General features: G+C 52.9%; 2 protein-coding genes and 1 long non-coding RNA gene across 11 annotated transcripts in view; 1 reads left to right on the forward strand and 2 right to left on the reverse strand.

Annotated features, from left to right (window-relative positions):
* Positions 1–45: 45 nt before the first annotated feature.
* Positions 46–12361, reverse strand: MICAL1 (microtubule associated monooxygenase, calponin and LIM domain containing 1). Of its 8 annotated transcripts, none has more exons than XM_042986933.1 (25): positions 12214–12361; positions 9888–10198; positions 9578–9785; positions 9197–9301; positions 8762–8866; positions 8486–8641; positions 7514–7614; positions 6517–6774; positions 6131–6246; positions 5813–5939; positions 5591–5672; positions 4882–5062; positions 4257–4447; positions 4033–4121; positions 3855–3908; positions 3543–3626; positions 3259–3415; positions 2864–2940; positions 2305–2581; positions 2076–2176; positions 1667–1780; positions 1447–1540; positions 1164–1263; positions 991–1064; positions 46–368 (listed from the first exon to the last, which is right to left on the reverse strand). In XM_042986933.1, the coding sequence occupies exons 1-25, from the start codon at positions 12359–12361 to the stop codon at positions 220–222; spliced, it is 3459 nt and encodes a 1152-aa protein (XP_042842867.1). In that variant the 3' UTR covers positions 46–219. The 8 variants fall into 8 exon arrangements, with proteins under 8 accessions (XP_042842867.1, XP_042842872.1, XP_042842869.1 ...); XM_042986938.1 differs by lacking the exon at positions 12214–12361 and adding an exon at positions 11750–11844 and having other exon boundaries at positions 9888–10195; XM_042986935.1 differs by lacking the exon at positions 12214–12361 and adding an exon at positions 11750–11841 and having other exon boundaries at positions 9888–10231.
* Positions 11854–18332, forward strand: part of LOC102961182 — an 8246-nt gene continuing 1767 nt past the window's right edge. Inside the window, exons 1-4 of one of the 2 annotated variants that reach the window (XR_006217793.1) lie at positions 11854–11912; positions 12353–12506; positions 17802–17868; positions 17982–18008. This is a non-coding gene — a long non-coding RNA (uncharacterized LOC102961182). Of the gene's footprint in view, positions 11913–12352; positions 12507–17801; positions 17869–17981; positions 18009–18332 lie in introns of those variants that run through there. The other variant, XR_006217792.1, reaches the window with a different exon arrangement.
* The window catches only part of ZBTB24 (zinc finger and BTB domain containing 24), a 16405-nt gene continuing 13964 nt past the window's right edge, over positions 15892–18332 (reverse strand). Inside the window, exon 7 of the mRNA XM_042986944.1 lies at positions 15892–16588. Within this exon, the coding sequence (XP_042842878.1) occupies positions 16585–16588 (4 nt within the window). The 3' untranslated portion in view covers positions 15892–16584. The remainder of the gene's footprint in view (positions 16589–18332) is intronic.

Below are 18332 nucleotides of genomic sequence, written 5' to 3' on the forward strand. Positions count from 1 at the left end.
GGTCGGTCAGTGTGACTGTCATAATATAAACTGTCAGGCTCCTATACATCTGCCCTCCCTGCATCTCACCTGCAGGCAGGCCTGTGTGTGACAGGAACATTTTTATTGTAAACAGTGAGGCCCCTCCCAGGCAGCCCAGATGAACAGGGTGGCATAGTCCTCGGGTGAGGTGGTCTTCCTCATAGGGAAGAGGGCAGGCAGCCCCCCCCCCCCCCACTTCTAGCCCTGGGCCCCCGGCTCCGAGGCTAGCTCACTGAGCCTGCATTCCTCCTGGAAGCGGATAAGTGCATCTCGCTGGTTCACCACATCCAGCAGCTTCCTCAGGACCTGGTCCTCAGCCTGCCGGTCAGCAGGGGTCTTCAGGAATTCTGAAGAAGAAGACAAAGCTTAGAGCACAGGGAACCGGACAGGGAGGCAGGAAAGGCACAACTTAATCCTGGCCTATGTGACTTCCACAACTAGGTAGGGTAAGTTTCCTCATCTGTAAAATGAGGAAGAGCACTGTAAAAAAAAAAAAAAAACAAAACCAGTGGTTTCTAGCCTTGTTTAGTAGTAGCACCATTTTTTAGTTTAGATTGATTGGTTTGTATATATACATATATATGATACATGTGTATACATATAATATGTAATTATATATATGTGTGTGTACACATATACATATGTATGTATGTACATATGTAATTTCCATACTCAACGTGGGGTTCAAACTCATGACCTCGAGATCAAGAGTTGCACGTTCTTCCACCTGAGGCAGCCAGGCACCCCAGCAGCAGCACCATTTTTAAAAGCAATCTTACATAAAAGCCTAATTGTGCAGCCCTGATTGAACTGAAGGCAGAGTAGGGGCTTGAAGCCCCATTCTCTGGCTTCCTCCTGAAATGTTTCAGAGGCACTCAGACTAGAGGACCACATTGCTTGATCAGTGTCTGGGGTCACAAGGCTGCAAACACCAGCCTCATGATGTCCACCTCTCTACACCCCACCTACCTTCCCGGTTCATGTAGCCTCGTAGCTCCTGGTCCAGCTGCCACTGTTGGTCCTCCAGTTTCAGCTCCTGCACCCTGTGGAGGGCAGAGATTGAAGAGGCACGGCTGTCCCAGGTGCCCAAGTTGCTGGCTGGGGTCTGGCTAGTGCCACTGTCCCCACCCCCTTCCCCTTACGTGATCATGAGCTCAGCCTCCTCCGCCACTAGGCTGTTTTTCTTCTCAACGAGCTGTAGCAGCTGTTCTAGCCACAGTGTCTTTTGCTGTTCTGGGGATGCTGATGGGAAGGAAGAGTGGGGGGTGGTGGTCAGGCAGTCCCTAACCAGGGTCACAGGTGTCAGGGGCATGAGGAGTGGAGTCTGCTAGAAGCAGGGCCTGGTGGTGTGAGGGACTGCTGGGGCTGAACGCACGGCTAGGAGGCAGAGGGGTGTCCCGGCTTGTTCTTCCTATCTTTACTCACTGCTCTGGCTTCTCAAGGCTAGCTCCAGCTTCATGCCCTCAGCCTCCAGCTCCCTTAGAGCGGTCTCAATTTCATTTAGTCGCCTCTGGACAGCCTGAGGGGTGCAAGACAGGAGGCCCAGGAGTCTTTGGATTGTTCAAGAAAGAGCACCGGAGAAAGTCTGATCCCACGTCAGAACTCTGACCCTATCAGAAATTCTGCAAACCCCTAGACCCCTCACCTGGGCCTTGCAGAACCGCTTCATCTCCTCCTCCCTAGCACGGCGCAGCAGGGTCCGACGCCATGTTGGGTACTTGCTCATGGTGCCTGAGTTCTTGGCCAAGATCTTCAGAGCCTATGGCAGGGTCAGGCCGGTCAGGGGTAGGGCCTGGCCCCGATGTTGGATAGGGGCTGGGGAAGCTTTGTTTGGAAGGGACCAAAGCTTCCTGAGCTGGAGGTAAGTAGGGTAAGTTCTGGTAGAAAAGATAAGAGGCTTAGAGACTGGAGTCACACTGGGTAAGAAGACATTCTGAGAAACTGGCTCAAAGGAGGGGGCATTCTATAGGTTTTTCCTGTGGTGGGCCGTGGGGCATATTTGGTGGATGCGTGCTGGCTTCAGTGGAATAGGTGGCCAGGTTCCTCCTACTCACCTGCTCTGTGTCTGAGTCCAAAGTCACAGTTTCCTCTTCCTCTGTTTCTTCCTCACTGGAGGAGGGACTCTGTTCCTCCTCTTCCTCCATAGCCACAGGAACTGAACAGAGGAGACATGGCCTGGGCCCCACACCTCCCTTTCGATTCCCCAGCATTCCCCTTTCAGGAATCCCAGTACCACCCATGGCATCCCCACCCTGGGTGTGCATGTCTGGGCAAAGCAGTCACCTTGAGGGCTCTGGACTGGCATTCCCCAGCCTACGAAGCTGCCTTCCAGGGCCTGGCGGGCCACAGCAAGGCAGGTGCGGGGAGGCTTGGGTGGGGGCTCCAGTTCCGGGTCAGGGGTGAGATTAAGGGAGGACAGCTGCTGGCGTTCCGGGCTGGAGAGGCGGATCCGCTGACGGGTAGGCCGGCTGGTGCTTGGGACAGGACCGGTCCCCTCCTGGGGGGTGACAGAAGCTGAGGGCCCTGATGGCATGCTGTTTTCATCAGGTGTGGGAAGGTCCTGGAAAAGCCACCATGTAGTCTGGTCAGTGATCTGCCCATTGTGGAGTTGAGGCTGCCCCTTTAGATAAATGTGGGTTCTGGCATTCATTCACTTATGCCATTTACTGCAACGGGTCAGGCAGTGTTCTAAACATTTGAGATAAATCAATAAGTAAAATAAAAAACCCTACCTTCATGGAGCTTTTTTTCCTGGAGAACATCCAGTTACCCCCAGCAAAGTTAGCTGGGGCTTAGATCCCTTTACTATTTCCCACACTCCCAACAGTTTCACAGCTTTTACCTGACTCTCAGGGCCTTGGTCACTACCATCCTCTTTGTGGCCTGTCTGGGGCAGGTGCTGGAGGCAGTAGAAATGTCCTGGGAAGGGTGGAGGAGGGGAGAAGACATAAGATGTAGGCAGCCCAATGCCCAGATACTCAGTTTATCAGGGAAGGCGGGGGTGGCAGGACTCTGGATTTGCAGGTGAATTTCTGCTGGTGTCCTGGTTCCTTAGAACCCCACATTTAGAGATTTGGAGGGGATAGAGGAGACCTTAAACCCAGGGGAACTCAAGTGCCATCTTGAGCCTGTTGCCACCTCATGCCCAGTACCCTACTTCCCCTGCAGTTTCAAGATCCTTGCCCTCAGGCAGGGACAGGCCCAAAGTGTCTGTGGAGATCTCCCACGCCAACTTACCATCTCCTGGGTGCTGCTCATAGCCCCCTGGCCACAGTGTGGCCTCACAGGTATGGCAGCGGAAGCAGCTCCGATGAAAGAAACGGCCATCAGCACAGAGGCGTTCCAGGATGTAGAGGTGTTCCCCGCAAAGTGCACACAAGTCCCCAGCACCAGCCTGCACCGAACCCCAGACCACAGGGTCAGCTGGAGTCGAGGCCAGCAGCAAAGATCTTCCCGATCCTTGAAACACCCCTCCTTGCCCTCCCCAGGCCTCTGCCTGCAGACAGGGCCCCCTTTCTCACCTCTTGGTGTTGGGGTGGGGGTGTCAGGGGTACACCAGCCTCTGGGACAGGTGGCTCCTCAGTACTTGGGGTCTTAGCATCTACCTAAGGAGGTAAGTGTTCGGGCAGGGAGGTAGAGGGGCTGGAGAGTGGCTGTATGCACAGAATAGAAAGGGCTGGAAAAGAAGCAAGACAGGAAGGGAACCCAGATGTGGGGGGGAGGTGGGGGTGGGTTACAGGGCATGGGGTAGGGAGCAAGACATGGGGGGACAGAACATAGGACAGGACCCAGGGAATACAGCAGGGGACTGTCTAGCCCCTACATGCATTTACCTCCAGGCGCGGCTTCTTGCCACCAGTATCCTCCCCATTTTCCTGCAACAAGTCCTACACTCTAAGCATGGGAGCTCTGAGCCCCCAGCCCTCCCCCGATTCTGAACGTCCTCCCATCACCCCAAGGATTCCCACTAGCAACGCGCTGCCCAGCTGCAACCCTGCCCAGACTCCCCACCTGGGCACGGGTCCGCTGCAGGGTCCTGTGCAGTTTGCCAAGGAATAGCACAGCACTGGAAGTCCCCAGAGAGCCTTGAGTGACAGAGCCTGTCAGCACGGATGGGAAACCAAAACTGGACCTCCGGAACAGACCGTTACAGTCCAGTCCAGGGTATGTCTCCTAGCTGTCCCTTGGAGGGTGCCTTCCCCACCCCCTTCCCACCCACCTACCCTCCAGGCTACCTGGGTTGTGGGGCATGCTCTTGAAGGCACTGTGGAAGTGGCTGAGGTAGGCGATGAGGCCCAGCGGGTCGCTCCCTGTCACCACTGCCTTTGCGGACAGCACGGGCGTGATGCCCAGCTCATGTTCTGCCATCCTCAGTGCCCAAGCAGTTGCTTCCAGGGCCTCCAACCCCTGCAGCTCTGAGGGCTCCCTGTGGGATGCCGGGGAGAAAAGCCAATGGGAGACCAGAACCTGACCCCATTGAAGCGGGAGAGGATGGGGAGAGGGCAGCAGGCAGGGGCTGGTGGGGTGTAAAGGGAGCATAGGGCATGGGGGGGATGATTCTCTGCTGTACACACCCCCTCCCGCTCCCCACCCGCCCAGTGATGGCTTTCTGGCCTGGGTGGGGGGGTGCTCCACCACTCACAAACCTCCCCTACTGAATGCACAGGACTCTCACGAAACCCAGGTAGGGAAGTGACGTGAGCAGAAGGACTACCAGAAACTGGCAGTCCTGGGATTCAACTGTGTAACTCCTACACAGTGGTCTCCCCACCAGTCCACACTGCCTGAGGTGGGAGGAGGAACAGAGGCATGAAAGAAGGATGGACTGCCAGGGACCCCTGAGCCCAATTTGCAACCTACAGCAGGCCGGGCCGCAGCCGGTGCACCAGGGCACACAGAGCCAGCCCGTCAGTCCAGGAGGAAGACAAGTCGGTGACGTGGACACCTGGGTACCCAGCCGTCTGCTCCTGGCACCAGCGTAGCAATTCCTCCTGGGTGCCTGTCGACCCTGAGAGGGGAGGCTGTGCTGTGCTGAAGGGCCCTGGCTCAAAGGCAACCCGGGTGATGGGCACGAGGGTCAGTATGGGAGGTGGAGGCAGGACCCACCCCTGCAGGGGCACCAACTTAGTGCTCACTGAGCATCACTGCTTTCCTCCCAATTTTCTCTTCTTGGAATAAAGTGAAGGGATGAATCAGGTGCAATCACTGCTAGGCACAGAGGGCAGGAAGCTACAAACTGGGGGACAAGGAGGGTCCAGAGACTCAAAGGGAGGGCAGGTCTGGGTCTGCAAGGCTGGAAGGGCAGCACGGCTGCCATCAGCCACTCTGGCTGTTGGGGCGGTAGCAGTTGTTGAAATACCGATATTGTGCACACAGACTGGCAAGCGATTGCTGCTTGGTGCCCTGCTGCCTCTCCACTCTGCAGGAGGCCCCCAGACGTCCCCACCATCGGCTATGTCCCAGCGCTCTGCTCCCAGCCTAAGGCTGCAAACTGTGCTGATGGCTGGTCCGTGCACCGCACTGGGTGGTAAATATTTGGGACACTGCCCCCGGAGGAGAGCTTGCTCACCTGTGGCTGGCTTTCCTCCATCTATCTTGTCACTCTTCCTCCTCACAGGCTCCTTGGCCAGCACGTCATACAGGTCTCGTACCTAAGGCAGCCCCTTTCAGGTCTCAAGGCAGGCTGACAGTCTGCCTCAGCCCAGTGGGGAGGGGCCTGCTTGGGGTAGGGCTCACCCACAGGGGCAGTGACAGGGCAGGCCTGGAGTCTGGTAGGTGCCAGGGGTCTGACCTGATTGGGAGTCACGGCCCGGAGGTTCAGGTTGGGGTAGCGGGTGGCTGGGTCCAGCCCATACTGGGCCACGTTGCGGTGCATGTTGTCTGGGGATGTCTGTGAGAGGAGCTGGTACAAGCTCTCCCTGGGGGAGTAAGTGCAAAGGCAAGGGCACAAGCGGGAGCACGAATTAGCACCCATCTCTCAAGAACTACCAGGCCTTTCTTTATCCTCTTGCCTGTGCCCCCCACCCTATTCACCCAGCACCCCCACCCTCTTCCTGATCCTAGTCCTATTTCTACCCCCGCCCTTCCCACCCCCCAACTCAGGCCTCACCGCTCTGCCAACACTTGTAGGGGCCCAGCACCCTCTGCCCACCGCTTCACCATCCAGGCGGCATCAAAGGCTGCCAAAAAGCCCCGAGCCACTCCAGTGCCCAGGGGCCAGAAGGGCTGCAGGGTCAGAAAGAAAGGAAATGGTTCAGTGAGAGTCTGCTAAGAGTCCCAAGCCCAGGTGCCCCCAAAATCATAGCTGAGGGGACCACACATCATACCAAGCAGCCCTCACTCCTCCCCACAAAGAGCAAACCTTTTTTTACCCCCCTCCTTCCCAGGAGGCAACCTTCCTCTCCCAACCATGGAGCCCCTGTGCCTCCTTACAAGGAGTGGCTGTTTCTGGAAGTCCCTCCTCCTCCCCCAATCAGGGAGCCCTGACCTCCTCACCTCCACCAGGCAGTCCCCCACCAGCCCCAGCAACAGGCGGGCACCGTGCTTCTCCTGCACTCGAGCAGAACTCTCTGCCCGCATCATGCTTGTGAAGTCAAAGGCAGAGATGTCAGGCCGCCCGTGGGCGTCCTTGGCAAACTCCAGCTTCCCGAGCTTGCCATTGGTGGCGAAGTCAGCAGCTGCCCGGACAAAGTGCTGCAGAGCCTCGGGCACCACATTGGCACTGCCCAGCAGGCGGTCGGTATCTGGCCAGTCCTACAGGACACATCAGAACCAGCAGGGTCAACTGGGCAGCCCATCCCCTTGGGCGGAGAAGGTGCACATACGGAGGCCCTAAGACAGTGCTTCCTCAGGCTATATAGCAGCTGAAGACTGAGCTGGACCAGAATGCGAACATACTATCCTGCCTGCCATCCTCCAGCCCCTTCCTCAGCACTCACCCTGCTAGGGGGCTCCCAAGCCCCACCCTGCCCTCAAGGCCTCGTACCATTACTGTTATCATCGTGCACTTGCTTTGGACTGAGTTCTGAACTTCTCAGGCTGTTTCCCCATCATTTAGAGATGACATACCTAACTTCTCAAGGTACTTATGAGAATTTAGGCGAGAAAATCCATATAAAATTCTCAACACAGTACCTAGCACATAGGTTTTCAACTAGTCCATTCAGCAAATATTCACTGAGTGCTGACTACACAGCAGGCACCCTTCAAGGCCCTAGGAATCATCAGCAAACAAAAAGGACAAAGAGACAAAACCCCTGCCCTCATGGAGCTTACACATGTAGTTCCATGACGGGTACAGGGGATGGGAATAGGATTCAGGTTGCCATGGAAATCCCAGGGGAGAAGAGCTCGTTGTGGAGAAAATGTCAGGGCACAGGCAGAAGAGGACAGGCTCCCTCCTCCACACCAGGGGGGAACACTGTGTCCAGGGCTGGCCTCTACCTCTCAGGGCCCACTGCCCAGCCCCTCCCTGCCAGGGCCCGGGCCCCACCTGACGCAGCACCCCCAGCCGCAGCAGGCACTGCTTCTTGGCTGTCATCACAAAATAGTGGGTGTCATCCTTGTAGTACACAATGTTCTCCAGATCAATGCCTATGGGTTGGGTCAGGGGGAAGACAAAACAAAGGGAGGTGTGTCTCCTTATCCTGTGTCACCTCTCCAAACACCTCAGCCATGCTTGACCTCTGAGAGCTGGGATCACAGCTTAGACTGCAGTGGGTGTCCCCTGCACAGGGGCCCGTGAGTTCTGGTGGCACAATGGATGAACCATCTGTCCTGGGCCTGGGAGGCCTGAGGACTTGGGAGTAAAGAGAGAAACTTGGACGGGTGGCAGCTAGGAGACCTGCACCATGCTTGCAGATAAGAGCCAGGCTTCTCAAACTGGGGTGTGTACACCCCAGGGAGGCATGGCATTGCAAAACCAAAGTAAATCTAGAGCATCTTCTGGAAGCACCGCTTTCATTTTTAATCTATATCATTTTTATGTGAAATCATACATAAAGAGGAGCGCCTGGGTGGCTCAGTCAGTTAAGCATCCGACTCTTGATTTTGGCTCAGGTCATGATCTCACGGTTTGTGAGTCAAAGCCCTGTGTTGGGCTCTGCGCTGACGGCACAGAACCTGCTTGAGATTCTTTCCCTCCCTCTCTGCCCCTGCCCTGCTCATGTTCTCTCTCTCTCTCTCAAATAAATAAAACTTTTTTAAAAATTAAAAAAAAAATCATATATAATGAAGCACAAAGCAAAAGCCCATGCATTTGTGAGAGATTTCCGACTTATCACGCTGGATGGCCAAGCGGGGCTATGCCTACTGAATCACCCGGGGCACAGGTTCTTTGCTGCCAAGACCACAAAGTTGGAAAGTGTGGGATTACCTGGACTGAGAACAGGGTGGGCAGGGAGAGGAAGGAGCCAGCCCACAGACAGCCAGAGGGAAGGGAGATCTTACAGGGGGAGGTCCCAACCTGTGGCTTTGAGCAGGCTCTGGAAGAAGCTCTGGTTGTAGATCCTGGCCACACCGCTGATCTCGGGCACCTGCGTCTCTTCCACTGTTCGCCCGTTCACAAAGTTGGCCGTGATGCCAATGGCCAGTTTGCCACGCATTTCCCTCACTGTGAAGCCTAGAAGTGCACGCAAGTGGAGGTAGGTGGGTATTGGCAACAAAATGAGCAGTATGATAGCCTAGAAAGGCCCAGGAGGAGCCCAAGATGCTGACTTCTTTGAGGGAAAGGACCACTCACCTTCAGGCACGAATTTACCTCCAGCAGCAGAGATGAGGACATCAAATTCATAGTTGGCCAGTTGGGCTGGGGGGCTGGGCTGGAGCTGGGCACGCCAGCCACAACCTGGGGCAGGAGGTATGAGAGGCACAAAGGTGTGGAAGTCTGAAAGGGCCCCTACATTCCCAGGACAAGCCAGTGAAACAAATGCATAAGGTGCTTTGCAGTTTATGGTTTAGCAAGCAATGACACACTATCAAATTACACCTTTACAACAACGTGGAAAGTAGTTGAGGAAGGACATATTGTACAGATGTTCAAAATGAGGTTCAGTGTGGTTTGTACACGGCCACACTATAGCAAGGGTGACCCAGTGACTCTCAACCCCATCCTTTTTCTTCCATAGACCAAAATACCCTTGGCAGATGGGAGTCTTGGGAGCAGAGAAGTACTTACCCTTTTTGGGAGGTGGCTGGAGGCCAATGAAAGTGACACCCCAATGAATTTCCACCCCCAGGAGTAATGCCACTTTCAACAAAAGCAGCTGAAGCTGTCGGATGCCTGGAAGAGAGAGGAGATTAAGACCAGAGACCCCAGGGCCACACAACCCCACCCCCCCACCCCCCAGCACTAGTGTTCTTCTGGTCAGAGCTGGAAAAGGTCTTGGAGATCACTCAGTTCAACTGCCCATTTTACAGATGAGGAACCTGAGTCCTTCAGGTCACCTGGCTGAAGTGAATCTTGTCCACTCGGCCTCTTGGCTGTCTGTCCCAGCAGCCCCCCACTGTCTCTAGACCCAGGCTCACCCACCCCTCTAGGCCACCACGTGGTGCTCACTGATGTGGTCCAGGGTGCCTGTGCAGAAGCGCCCATAGAACTTCTTGGCGCCGAGTGCTCTCAGGTCATGGATGGTGAAGGGCCAGAGGTGGAGCACGTTGTGGCGAGAGAACTTGGTGCGCTTTTCCACCAGCACCACACGGGCCCCCAGCAGTGCCAGCTCCACAGCAGCCCGCAGCCCACAAGGTCCCGCGCCCACCACCAGGCACTGTGAACACACAAGGCAGTACGGGCATGGCATCCCATCTCCCTCTTCTGACCCCCCCCTTCCCCAATTGTCCAAGCCCCATCCCTGGCAGCGCATATCCACCTTGGTGCTGGCACAGGCCCGGCCCTGCTGGTAGTCAGGCTGGCCCGCTCGCTTGTCCAGCTTGGCCCACAGCGATTTGGCACTCCAGTAGTTGAGCTGGGCCTTGATCTTGTGATATTGGGGTAGCCCCCCACCGGGCTCTATCCCTAGGGCCCCGCAGAGCCCCTGGAAGCTGCTCAGCACATCCTGGCACAGCTGGGCCTGCAGGAAGCTCTCAAAGTTGGCATGTGCTGGGTTGGTGGAGGTGGGTGAAGCCATGAGGCCCCTGACGCTCCCAGGGACCGGAGCAGCTGAACAAAGGCAGGCGGCTGCTGGAGAGAAGGAGGGAAAAGAAGGGGAAGAGGCTGGAGGAAGGACGAAAGGAGAAGGATGGGGAGGAGAAAAAAGCAGGCTGGTGTCCTCAGGGGGCTCTGGGTCCACCCCTGATTGGCTCTGCTCCTTTCTCCCAGCCCACTCCCAATCTGCTCCAGAGACAATTGCTATCTTTCTACTCCAAGGATTTCACTCCAAGTGAAATTTGCCAAATTTGGAAATGAGAAATCAGCAGTCTTAGGCACAGCGGGCGGGCAGGAAGACAGGGAATCTCCAGCTCAGCTTTCCTTTCCAGGGAGCTCCAATCTCCCCTCCATCTCTGGGGCGCTGGGAGCAGGAATTCTCATCCTGCCTTTATGAGGCCCTGGAAGCTGGGCGTGGGAGAATTTCTCTGACGTGGAGAGGGCAGGCAGCCCAGAGGGAGAGTCTTCCTTGCAGACAGGGACAAACCTAATACCTGCCATCCCAGCCACAGAGCACACCGACTGCCCCATCTCACCCCTTGCCTCCCTGTGCGGGCGCCCCTCCATGACCTCAGTGCCACGCTGGGTGTGGGGTGTGTCTTATGCCAGGAACAAAGTTTTCCTCCTTAGCACTCGTGATTGCCTCCTGAAGAGGGGGAGGCAGCCTCTAACTGCGTAGGTTCCACTTTCCTCCCCGCCAAACTACCTCAACAGCCGGAGGATGTTGCGACTGACTGGGGTGAGGGAGGATTAGGTCTATTTGACTCACTGTGGTCAAAACACTTCCCCTGTGACTGGCTGCTGCTCCAGTGGGCCTCGGGGCCGGTGGAGGGTGGGGGTGACAGCCGGATTCCCTCTTCCCAGCTTCTTCCCACTCGCATCGAGGCCCCGCCCCATTCCCCCGTGCGCCCCGGGCGCGCTCTCCCAGGAATCTCCCCAGACAAGGCCTCTCTTTGTCCCCCTCTCCCTCGCTCGGGCCCCCACACAACTTGAAGGATGTCGAGGGGGCCTTCTCACGCTGGGGCTGGGAGAAAGAAGAGGGTACAGAGGACGGGGCTGCCCCCGGGGAAATTAGGTGGCATCAATAAGGACATGTCCTCAGAGATGATCTCCTCCCCCGAACCCACTCGGCCACTCTACCGGTCCCAGCTTGAGCCCAGCGTACCAGGCCGAGGCAGGAGAAAGAAACTAAAGTTACCCGCTGCGTGTCACCTGGACGCGGGCAGCCGGAAAAGGCAAAGGTCTCTCTTGAGGGTAGGGGAAATGGAAGGAGGAAGATCTCAGCAAATGCGTACAGAAGGGGCGACTCAGCCTGCAAACGCCAGGACAAAGGATGTGCCAGGGGCGGAGCAGTGTGGAAGGATGGAGAGGGAGCTGGACCACTGGCACTGGGGTGGGGGGGTGGAATCCACGCTCTGGACGATAAAGTCTGGAGAGGAACTGAGCAGGGCAGGGGGCGAGGGGAGACGGCGGGGACCCGCCAGGCGGAGTTCCCGAGCGCCCAGGATCGTATTTCCCCGGAAGCGAGCCCCCACCCTCACCCCCCGCGGGCAGGGGGCAAACAGCAGGCTCAGCTGGACAACTTACCGGGCCTCTCACGAGCCGGGAGGGGCCGCTTCCTGCCCGGCGGGCGTCCCAGGGGGTGGGTGGGACGGCGGGGGTGGAGGAAGGGGAGGTGAAGGAGACGCAAGGGGAAAGCGGCGGACGCGGGGCGGCGCGCCGGCTGCGCGGGGCAGGGGAGTTCGGCCGGGTAAGAGCTTTGGCGCTGGACGCGCGGCCCGTGAGCCTTTATTCGCGCCTCATTAGCATCTCATTACCCCGCGATCTGGGGCCCGGGCGGCCCAGGGCCCGCCCACGCCTGCAGGGTGGTGCCCGAGGGCGTGGCGCTGCGGATGCCCCGTTCCGCTTGGGGGTCGGAGACCCGGGCGGGGCTGGCTGGGACTGAGAAGTTCGGGGTCTGCGCCGCCCGGCGCCCGACAGCGCACCGCGGCCTCCATCCCGGTCCCCGCGTCTGCAGAGCTAGCCGTTCCCGGGCAAGCGAGGCCACCCACCCTTGAGCGGTACCAACTCTTCGAGCGGCTTCTGAGCGCCGGGCGGATAGGGCGCTAGGGCTGGGCAAGAAGTTTGCAGAAGCTGGCGGGTCCGTAGGTGGCGCCGGAACGTCTGTGCTCTCTTCACCTCTCCTACCAGGAGAGCCATGGCCCGGGCGCCCCACGATGGATCCAGGCTTAGGGTCCGCCACGCCCTGCGACAAGTCTGTCCCAAGACCCGGGCTGAGGACAATGGGCACGGATTGAAGTCCGGGGAACCTGGCAGTCTGCAGCTTCAACAAGCGGCTTGAGAAGTGAGAGGGCAAGAGGGTCTTGGTGGGGGGTGGGGGTGTCGTTAGACCACTACTAAAGGGGAAAAGGAGGGGTGTGTGGGAGAGAGGCTAGATCCCCAGTGTTAAAAGCAGGCTTTGGAGTGAGGACCTGCAGAACTGTCAATGCTGAAAAGGGCTTGAGAGTCCTTTGGGATCAACTTCCTCATATTCCTGATAAGGAAACGGGGCTGAATGTGAAGGCACCCGCGGTCATTCAACGAATTAAATATACATCAATTCTCATTTATTGAGCAGCTACTATGAGTATAACCATAATTTCAGTGACCAAAACAGTCCCATTTTACTGGAAAAGAGACTGAGGGTCACAGAGATTCTTTGTCCTGCAACATGTTACACAGCAAGTGACAGAGCTAGTATGGGGCCCAGGTGTGTTTGGGCTCCACCATGCCAGTGTGGATGCAACCTGACAGATGAAAGCCTGGCATCATACGAAGCTGTTTCTTGTTTAGAGGAAGTGACACAGTTATGTGAGAAATACTCACAAAACAGAGGAATAAATGGGAGGGTCCCTCTCCTTGAGATCCAGGGACCAGAAAGAGCTGGGTGCCCTGTGGTTCTCCCTTCCTCTTTATTCTCCCTTTGCTTTCCTCTGGAAACCCTCAGAGACCCAGTAAGACCTGAACATTCACTGCTCCCGGCTCTAGCTGAGAGGCAGGCAAGGAAGGGAAGGGAGGCAAGGGGAAATGCCTGCTCTCTGCCAGAAGAGGCAGGGAATTCAGCCAGGTCACACTCAGGAAACTAGGGCAACCTCCCAGCCGGGCCCTTCCTAGCTCTTGAGTATGACTCTTTATTTGGCTTGAAATGAATGTGCCAAAAATTAGACACACCCATATTTAAATACACAGTGTAAAAAGTATTCTTAAGTCCACTATAAATGGGTTACCAGGCTTTTAGAACCGTCCCATGTCCCTTTTATTAGCAGATGGTAAAAAACTGGCCGCTCCAACTTAGTGTATTTGCAAAGGCCCCACAGGATCTAGCCCTTAATTCAATGACTTTGCTGTTGCAGCCAGAAAGGATTATGTGGCCCTCTGAATGATAAATGGTAAAATTTGTCTTCAAAAGATCACAGAACAATAATGACTCCAATGCTGAAAATCTGCTGACTCGGAGTTTCACTTTCTGCTAATTAAAGATACACACTGGAGCATAAAGCAGTGGGTAATATACTTACTGATCTGTAATCCAGAAGCTCTGGTCAGATTCCAGCTTTGCTTCACCAGCTTAGTGTGACCTTGAAAAAGTCACCAACCACCATGCTTCAGCCTTATCATTTCTAAATGAAGGCAGTTTAATTACTCAACCTCCTGGGCTCATTTCAATTCTAAAATGTTGGTGACCCTAAGAAATGTACAGAGACTAGAAGGCCCAGACTCCAAGCCATGAAGACAGGATCTCTTTCCTCTAATCCATATCATGTTCTGTGTCCCAGCAGTGCCTCCCCTCACACTGTAGGTGACGTATCTCAGCCACCTTGTAATATGACCTTGTACCTATAGGTCTGTGAGGTCACACAACACACCCACGGTCCTGGGCCGGGAGCTATGGCTGCAGTGTGACAGGCAGACACATTTCCTGATATAAACATAATTATGAACTGGGTGCAAAGTGTAGAGTGCTGTGAACAGATATGACAGGGTGGCTTGATTGAAATTAGAGAGTCAGGGAAGGTCTCCCTGAGGAAGTGACACACTGAATTCAGACAGCTGAGCAGACATCACAGTAGGTGCAGAAACCTTTCAAGGCCTGAGAAACCACCCGCCGCCAGCTTTTAAGGCAGGAAATTGCTGGATGTTTGGGGAACAGCAAGGGAGACAGTGGCTAGAAGTGAGAATGGGGAAGAGGCCCAAGAGGAAGCTGCATTTCAGATTTTATTCTGAGTGCAGTGGGAAACTGCAGAAGGATTTGAAGTAGAGACATGATCATATTTGCCTTAATAACACAATATCCATTCATTGACCGAGACGCTGCTAAAGGCACAATGGTGAGCCCAAATAGATCACCACCACTTCCAGTGGAGAAAGCGGCGGAGGGGGAGGAGCAGAAAGGGTCAGTTAGGCCTTGGCAGGAACCCAGGCAAGAGGATGTGACGGTACAACAGGGGGGATGGGAGCAGTGGATGGATTCAAAACCGTTTGAGGCAAAACTGACTTAATGTGGGGATGGCTGGGGCATATAGCAGGAGACGAGGGCCCTGTCAAGAATGGCTTCCGGCTTTCTCTCTCAGCTGACAAGAGTGACTGAACCGCATATTTGGGTCCCTATTTCTACTCTTCCTTGCAAACTTATTCCTCTATATGCTGCTTTCTCTTCCGGTACGGTCTCCAGAGGTGAAAACATGCTGATTTTATACACCAAGATAACACAGGAGACAAAGGTTAAAAATACGAACAGGCTCAGGATGAAATATTTTCCTGTGTTTTTGTTAATGAGCACTTTTATACTTCAAACACTAAGATTATTTGTGTTGTCCAGAAGCCATTTAATCATGAGAGGGAGATTTAAAAAATGTGGAGTTTTAACTCCAATTTAGCCTAAGGGAAGCTTCAGTTTAACCCTGCATCCAACAAGGATAAAAGTAACCTGAACTAAAACCAAAAGCCAAACTATTCTTTAGGAGTATCTTCAAATCTGTATTTTAAATGATCCAATGGACATGGAAGATATTAATCTATGGATACTAAAATTCAAAATAAATGATAAATCCATACTCTGAGACCAACAAAGTTAGTTCCCTGACTTGACCCCAGCTCCGATTTTTCCCTTTCTTTCAGATGTTAAAAAAAAAAAAAAGGCTATGATCTCTTGCTAATGTTACCTAAAATGTGTTCAAGTTCCTACATTTTGTGTTGAAAGTATGATTGAACTTTAGTTTAAAAGCTCTCCCAGTGTGGTACCTTTCACGGGAGAATGATTCTAAATATAGTGTGTGTATGTGTACATACATGTACATACTTAGTGTGTGTATGTATATATTATATATATATTATAGCCAACAAAAGTGTTTGTTGCTTAATTACATGCACAAAATTTGAAAGTTACATCATCTATCACAGTGACATTCCTGTTTCTTTTAGAGGTCATTCCTTGAGACCTGATGTTTACAAAAGGCAAGGGGAATTTTTAGAGGTCACTCCAAGCCTGCTGTTTACAAAAGTGAAACCAAGAGTTTTCTTTTAATTTTTAAGAATTTAGGCTTATTTTAGGAGCCCCTGGGTGGCTCAGTCAGTTAAATGTCTGACTCTTAATTTGGGCTCAGGTCATGATCTCATGAGACTGAGCTCTATGTTGGCCTCTGTGCTGACAGTGCAGAGCCTGCTTGGGATTCTCTCTCCCCCATTTTCTGTCCCTCCCCCACCTGTGTGCATGCGGTGTCTCAAGTAAGTAAACATTAAAAAAAAAATTTAGTCTTAATTTAGTCTGAAAAGTGAGGGTGATAATTCACCTCAATACTTAACAAATAAGGGTAGCAAAAAGTCAAACAAGTCCGCCCTAAACATAAACTATCCTTAGGAGTTCGAAAAAAGGGCTCACGGAGGCTCATGTTAGTTAAGACATTTTCACATCAGCAGTAACTTTCATGGACTTGGTAAATTTCTGTTAAGTTTTTAAACCAATAGTGGTAAAATACTAATATAAGTATTAATGTGGTAGTCGTTTCTATAGGAGAAAGACTATACACCTTTTACAATTATTGCTTTATGTACAACGTTTGATCGTGCTAAAATGTCAGACACAGATCAATTTTTAAGTAAGTTCTACACCCATCCTGGGGCTTGACCTCATAGACCCCAAGATTGGGAGTCGTATGCTCTACCGACTGAGCCTGCCAGGGGCCCCAGATCCTCAATTTTAGCCAAAAACCTTCCATTACATCAAGCGGATCGTACGTGAAGAGAAATTCAGCTTCAATTTCAAAAGTCTGGTGATAGTTAAGCCCATCTGGCGGAAGCAGGGTAGTGCTGTGCAGCAGTTCTGGCTTTGCCAATTACTGTGTGACCATGGGCAATGGACTTCATCTGTTAGGGCCTCTATGTTCTCATCTGTAAAATAGGCATAGCAATATTACTTAGCTCATACAAATGTCATGAAGATTAAGTAAAATAGGAATGTTGCTTCAGATAGGCTATAGGTGCATCCCAGACACTGCTCATTCCAGGTGCCAGTTATTTCGGGCTGAATTGTGTCCCCCCCACCAAATTCACGTGGATGGCCTAATCCCCAGTACCTCAGAATGTGACTGTGTGGGAATAGGGCCTTTAATGAGGTAACTAAGTGAAAATGTGGTCATTTGGATTAGGGTGGGCTCTAATCCAACACTGACTGGTGTCCTTGTAAGATTAGGACAAAACACACAGAGGGAAGACCATGCAAAGACAGGGAGGAAAAGATAGTCAGGAGGCCTCAGAAGAAACCAACCCTGCCCACACCTTGATCTTGGACTTTTAGCCTCCAGAACTGAGAAAATAGATCTCTGTTGCTTTAAGCACCCAGTCCGTAGTATTCGTTATGGCAGCCCCAGCAAGCAAATATGCCAGTCCTGGCCCGAGGGCACTGGAGTCCCCTAATTGCAGGGTGCTGCATAAATCCTACTTTGTGAGCCACGACACAAAAGAACGTTGAGGAGCACCAAGGTACAGACCTAAGACACTTGGCTTCAGTCCTGGCCTATAGTATAAAGACTCAGTATGTGGCAGATATTATTATCCAATTCATGAAAACCTAGATGTAAGCATCTATAACGGGAATATCACTATATTTTTCAGCATTATGTGACTGGTTGCTCACAGTTCCTAAACACAGGAACTGACTGCAGAAAACAGTAGAGGTAGAAAAATGTTCAAGAAGCAGAGACAAGCACATGTGTAAATAACTTATTTTGATGGCAGGAGCTCGAGTCTTCCCAAAGCTAGCCCTCTAACTCAGAGAAAACCAGAGACTCACTTTTGAAAGCGATAAGGTGCATTTCAGTAACCCAAAGCATAATGTTCTATTTCCTAAGAAGTACACTTTGTATTTCCGCACTTATTAAAACAATTTTAAAAACTGTACAAGTTTAATACAAAATAAGTTGTGAAACACTGAGCCAAAAATTTCTCAAACACGTAAGAGACATTTTTACGTGCATGACATTTCCTTTGGATACAGAGTCACTGAACTTTAGAATTTGGGATTTCGGAGGGCAGAAGGTGTTTTGGGGACACAAAAGAGAAGCTAGATTTATAAAGCTATCATTTTCTCCTTTCCCTTTGACAGGTAAATAAACCAGAACTCTTCCGGAAGATATTTTTATGGCTGAAACTGGCTCTCAAGTTAGAAGCAGGTAGGCCTGTGCCATGCAGAACAGGAGCCACCAGCCACACGTGGCTGTCAAGAACTTGTATTATGGCGGGGCACCTGGGTGGCTCAGTTGGTTAAGCGTCTGACTTCGTTCAGGTCATGATCTTACAGTTTGGGAGTTTGAGCCCCACGTCGGGCTCTGTGCTGACAGCTCGGAGCCCGGAGCCTGCTTCAGATTCTGTGTCCCCCTCTCTCTCTCTGCCCCTTACCCGCTCACACTCTGTCTCTCTCAAAAATAAATAAAGATTAAAAAAAAAAAAAAAACTTGTAATATGGCTAGTGTGACTAAGGAACCGGTGGTGGGCTTTTTGTTGTTTTTTTAGTAATCTCTAATGCCTAGTGTGGGGCCTGAACTCATGACCCCTGAGATCAAGAGAAGTATGCTCTTCTGACTGAGCCAGCCAGGCACCCCAGATTTTAATATAAATTTAACTGATAATCATTTCA

This window comes from Panthera tigris, chromosome B2 (genome assembly GCF_018350195.1).
Source record: "Panthera tigris isolate Pti1 chromosome B2, P.tigris_Pti1_mat1.1, whole genome shotgun sequence".
Classification (NCBI taxonomy): domain Eukaryota; kingdom Metazoa; phylum Chordata; class Mammalia; order Carnivora; family Felidae; genus Panthera; species Panthera tigris.

Bases quoted from the DNA above. Each gene is read 5' to 3' on its own strand.
- MICAL1 (XM_042986933.1), bottom strand. From the start codon at position 12,361: ATGGCTCTCCTGGTAGGAGAGGTGAAGAGAGCACAGACGTTCCGGCGC. The intron at 2,941-3,258 runs GTAAGTTGGCGT...CACCCTTCCCAG, and splicing joins TGAGCAGCACCCAGGAGATG to GACATTTCTACTGCCTCCAG. The intron at 1,264-1,446 runs GTGAGTAAAGAT...CCTTCCCATCAG, and splicing joins AGCCTTGAGAAGCCAGAGCA to CATCCCCAGAACAGCAAAAG.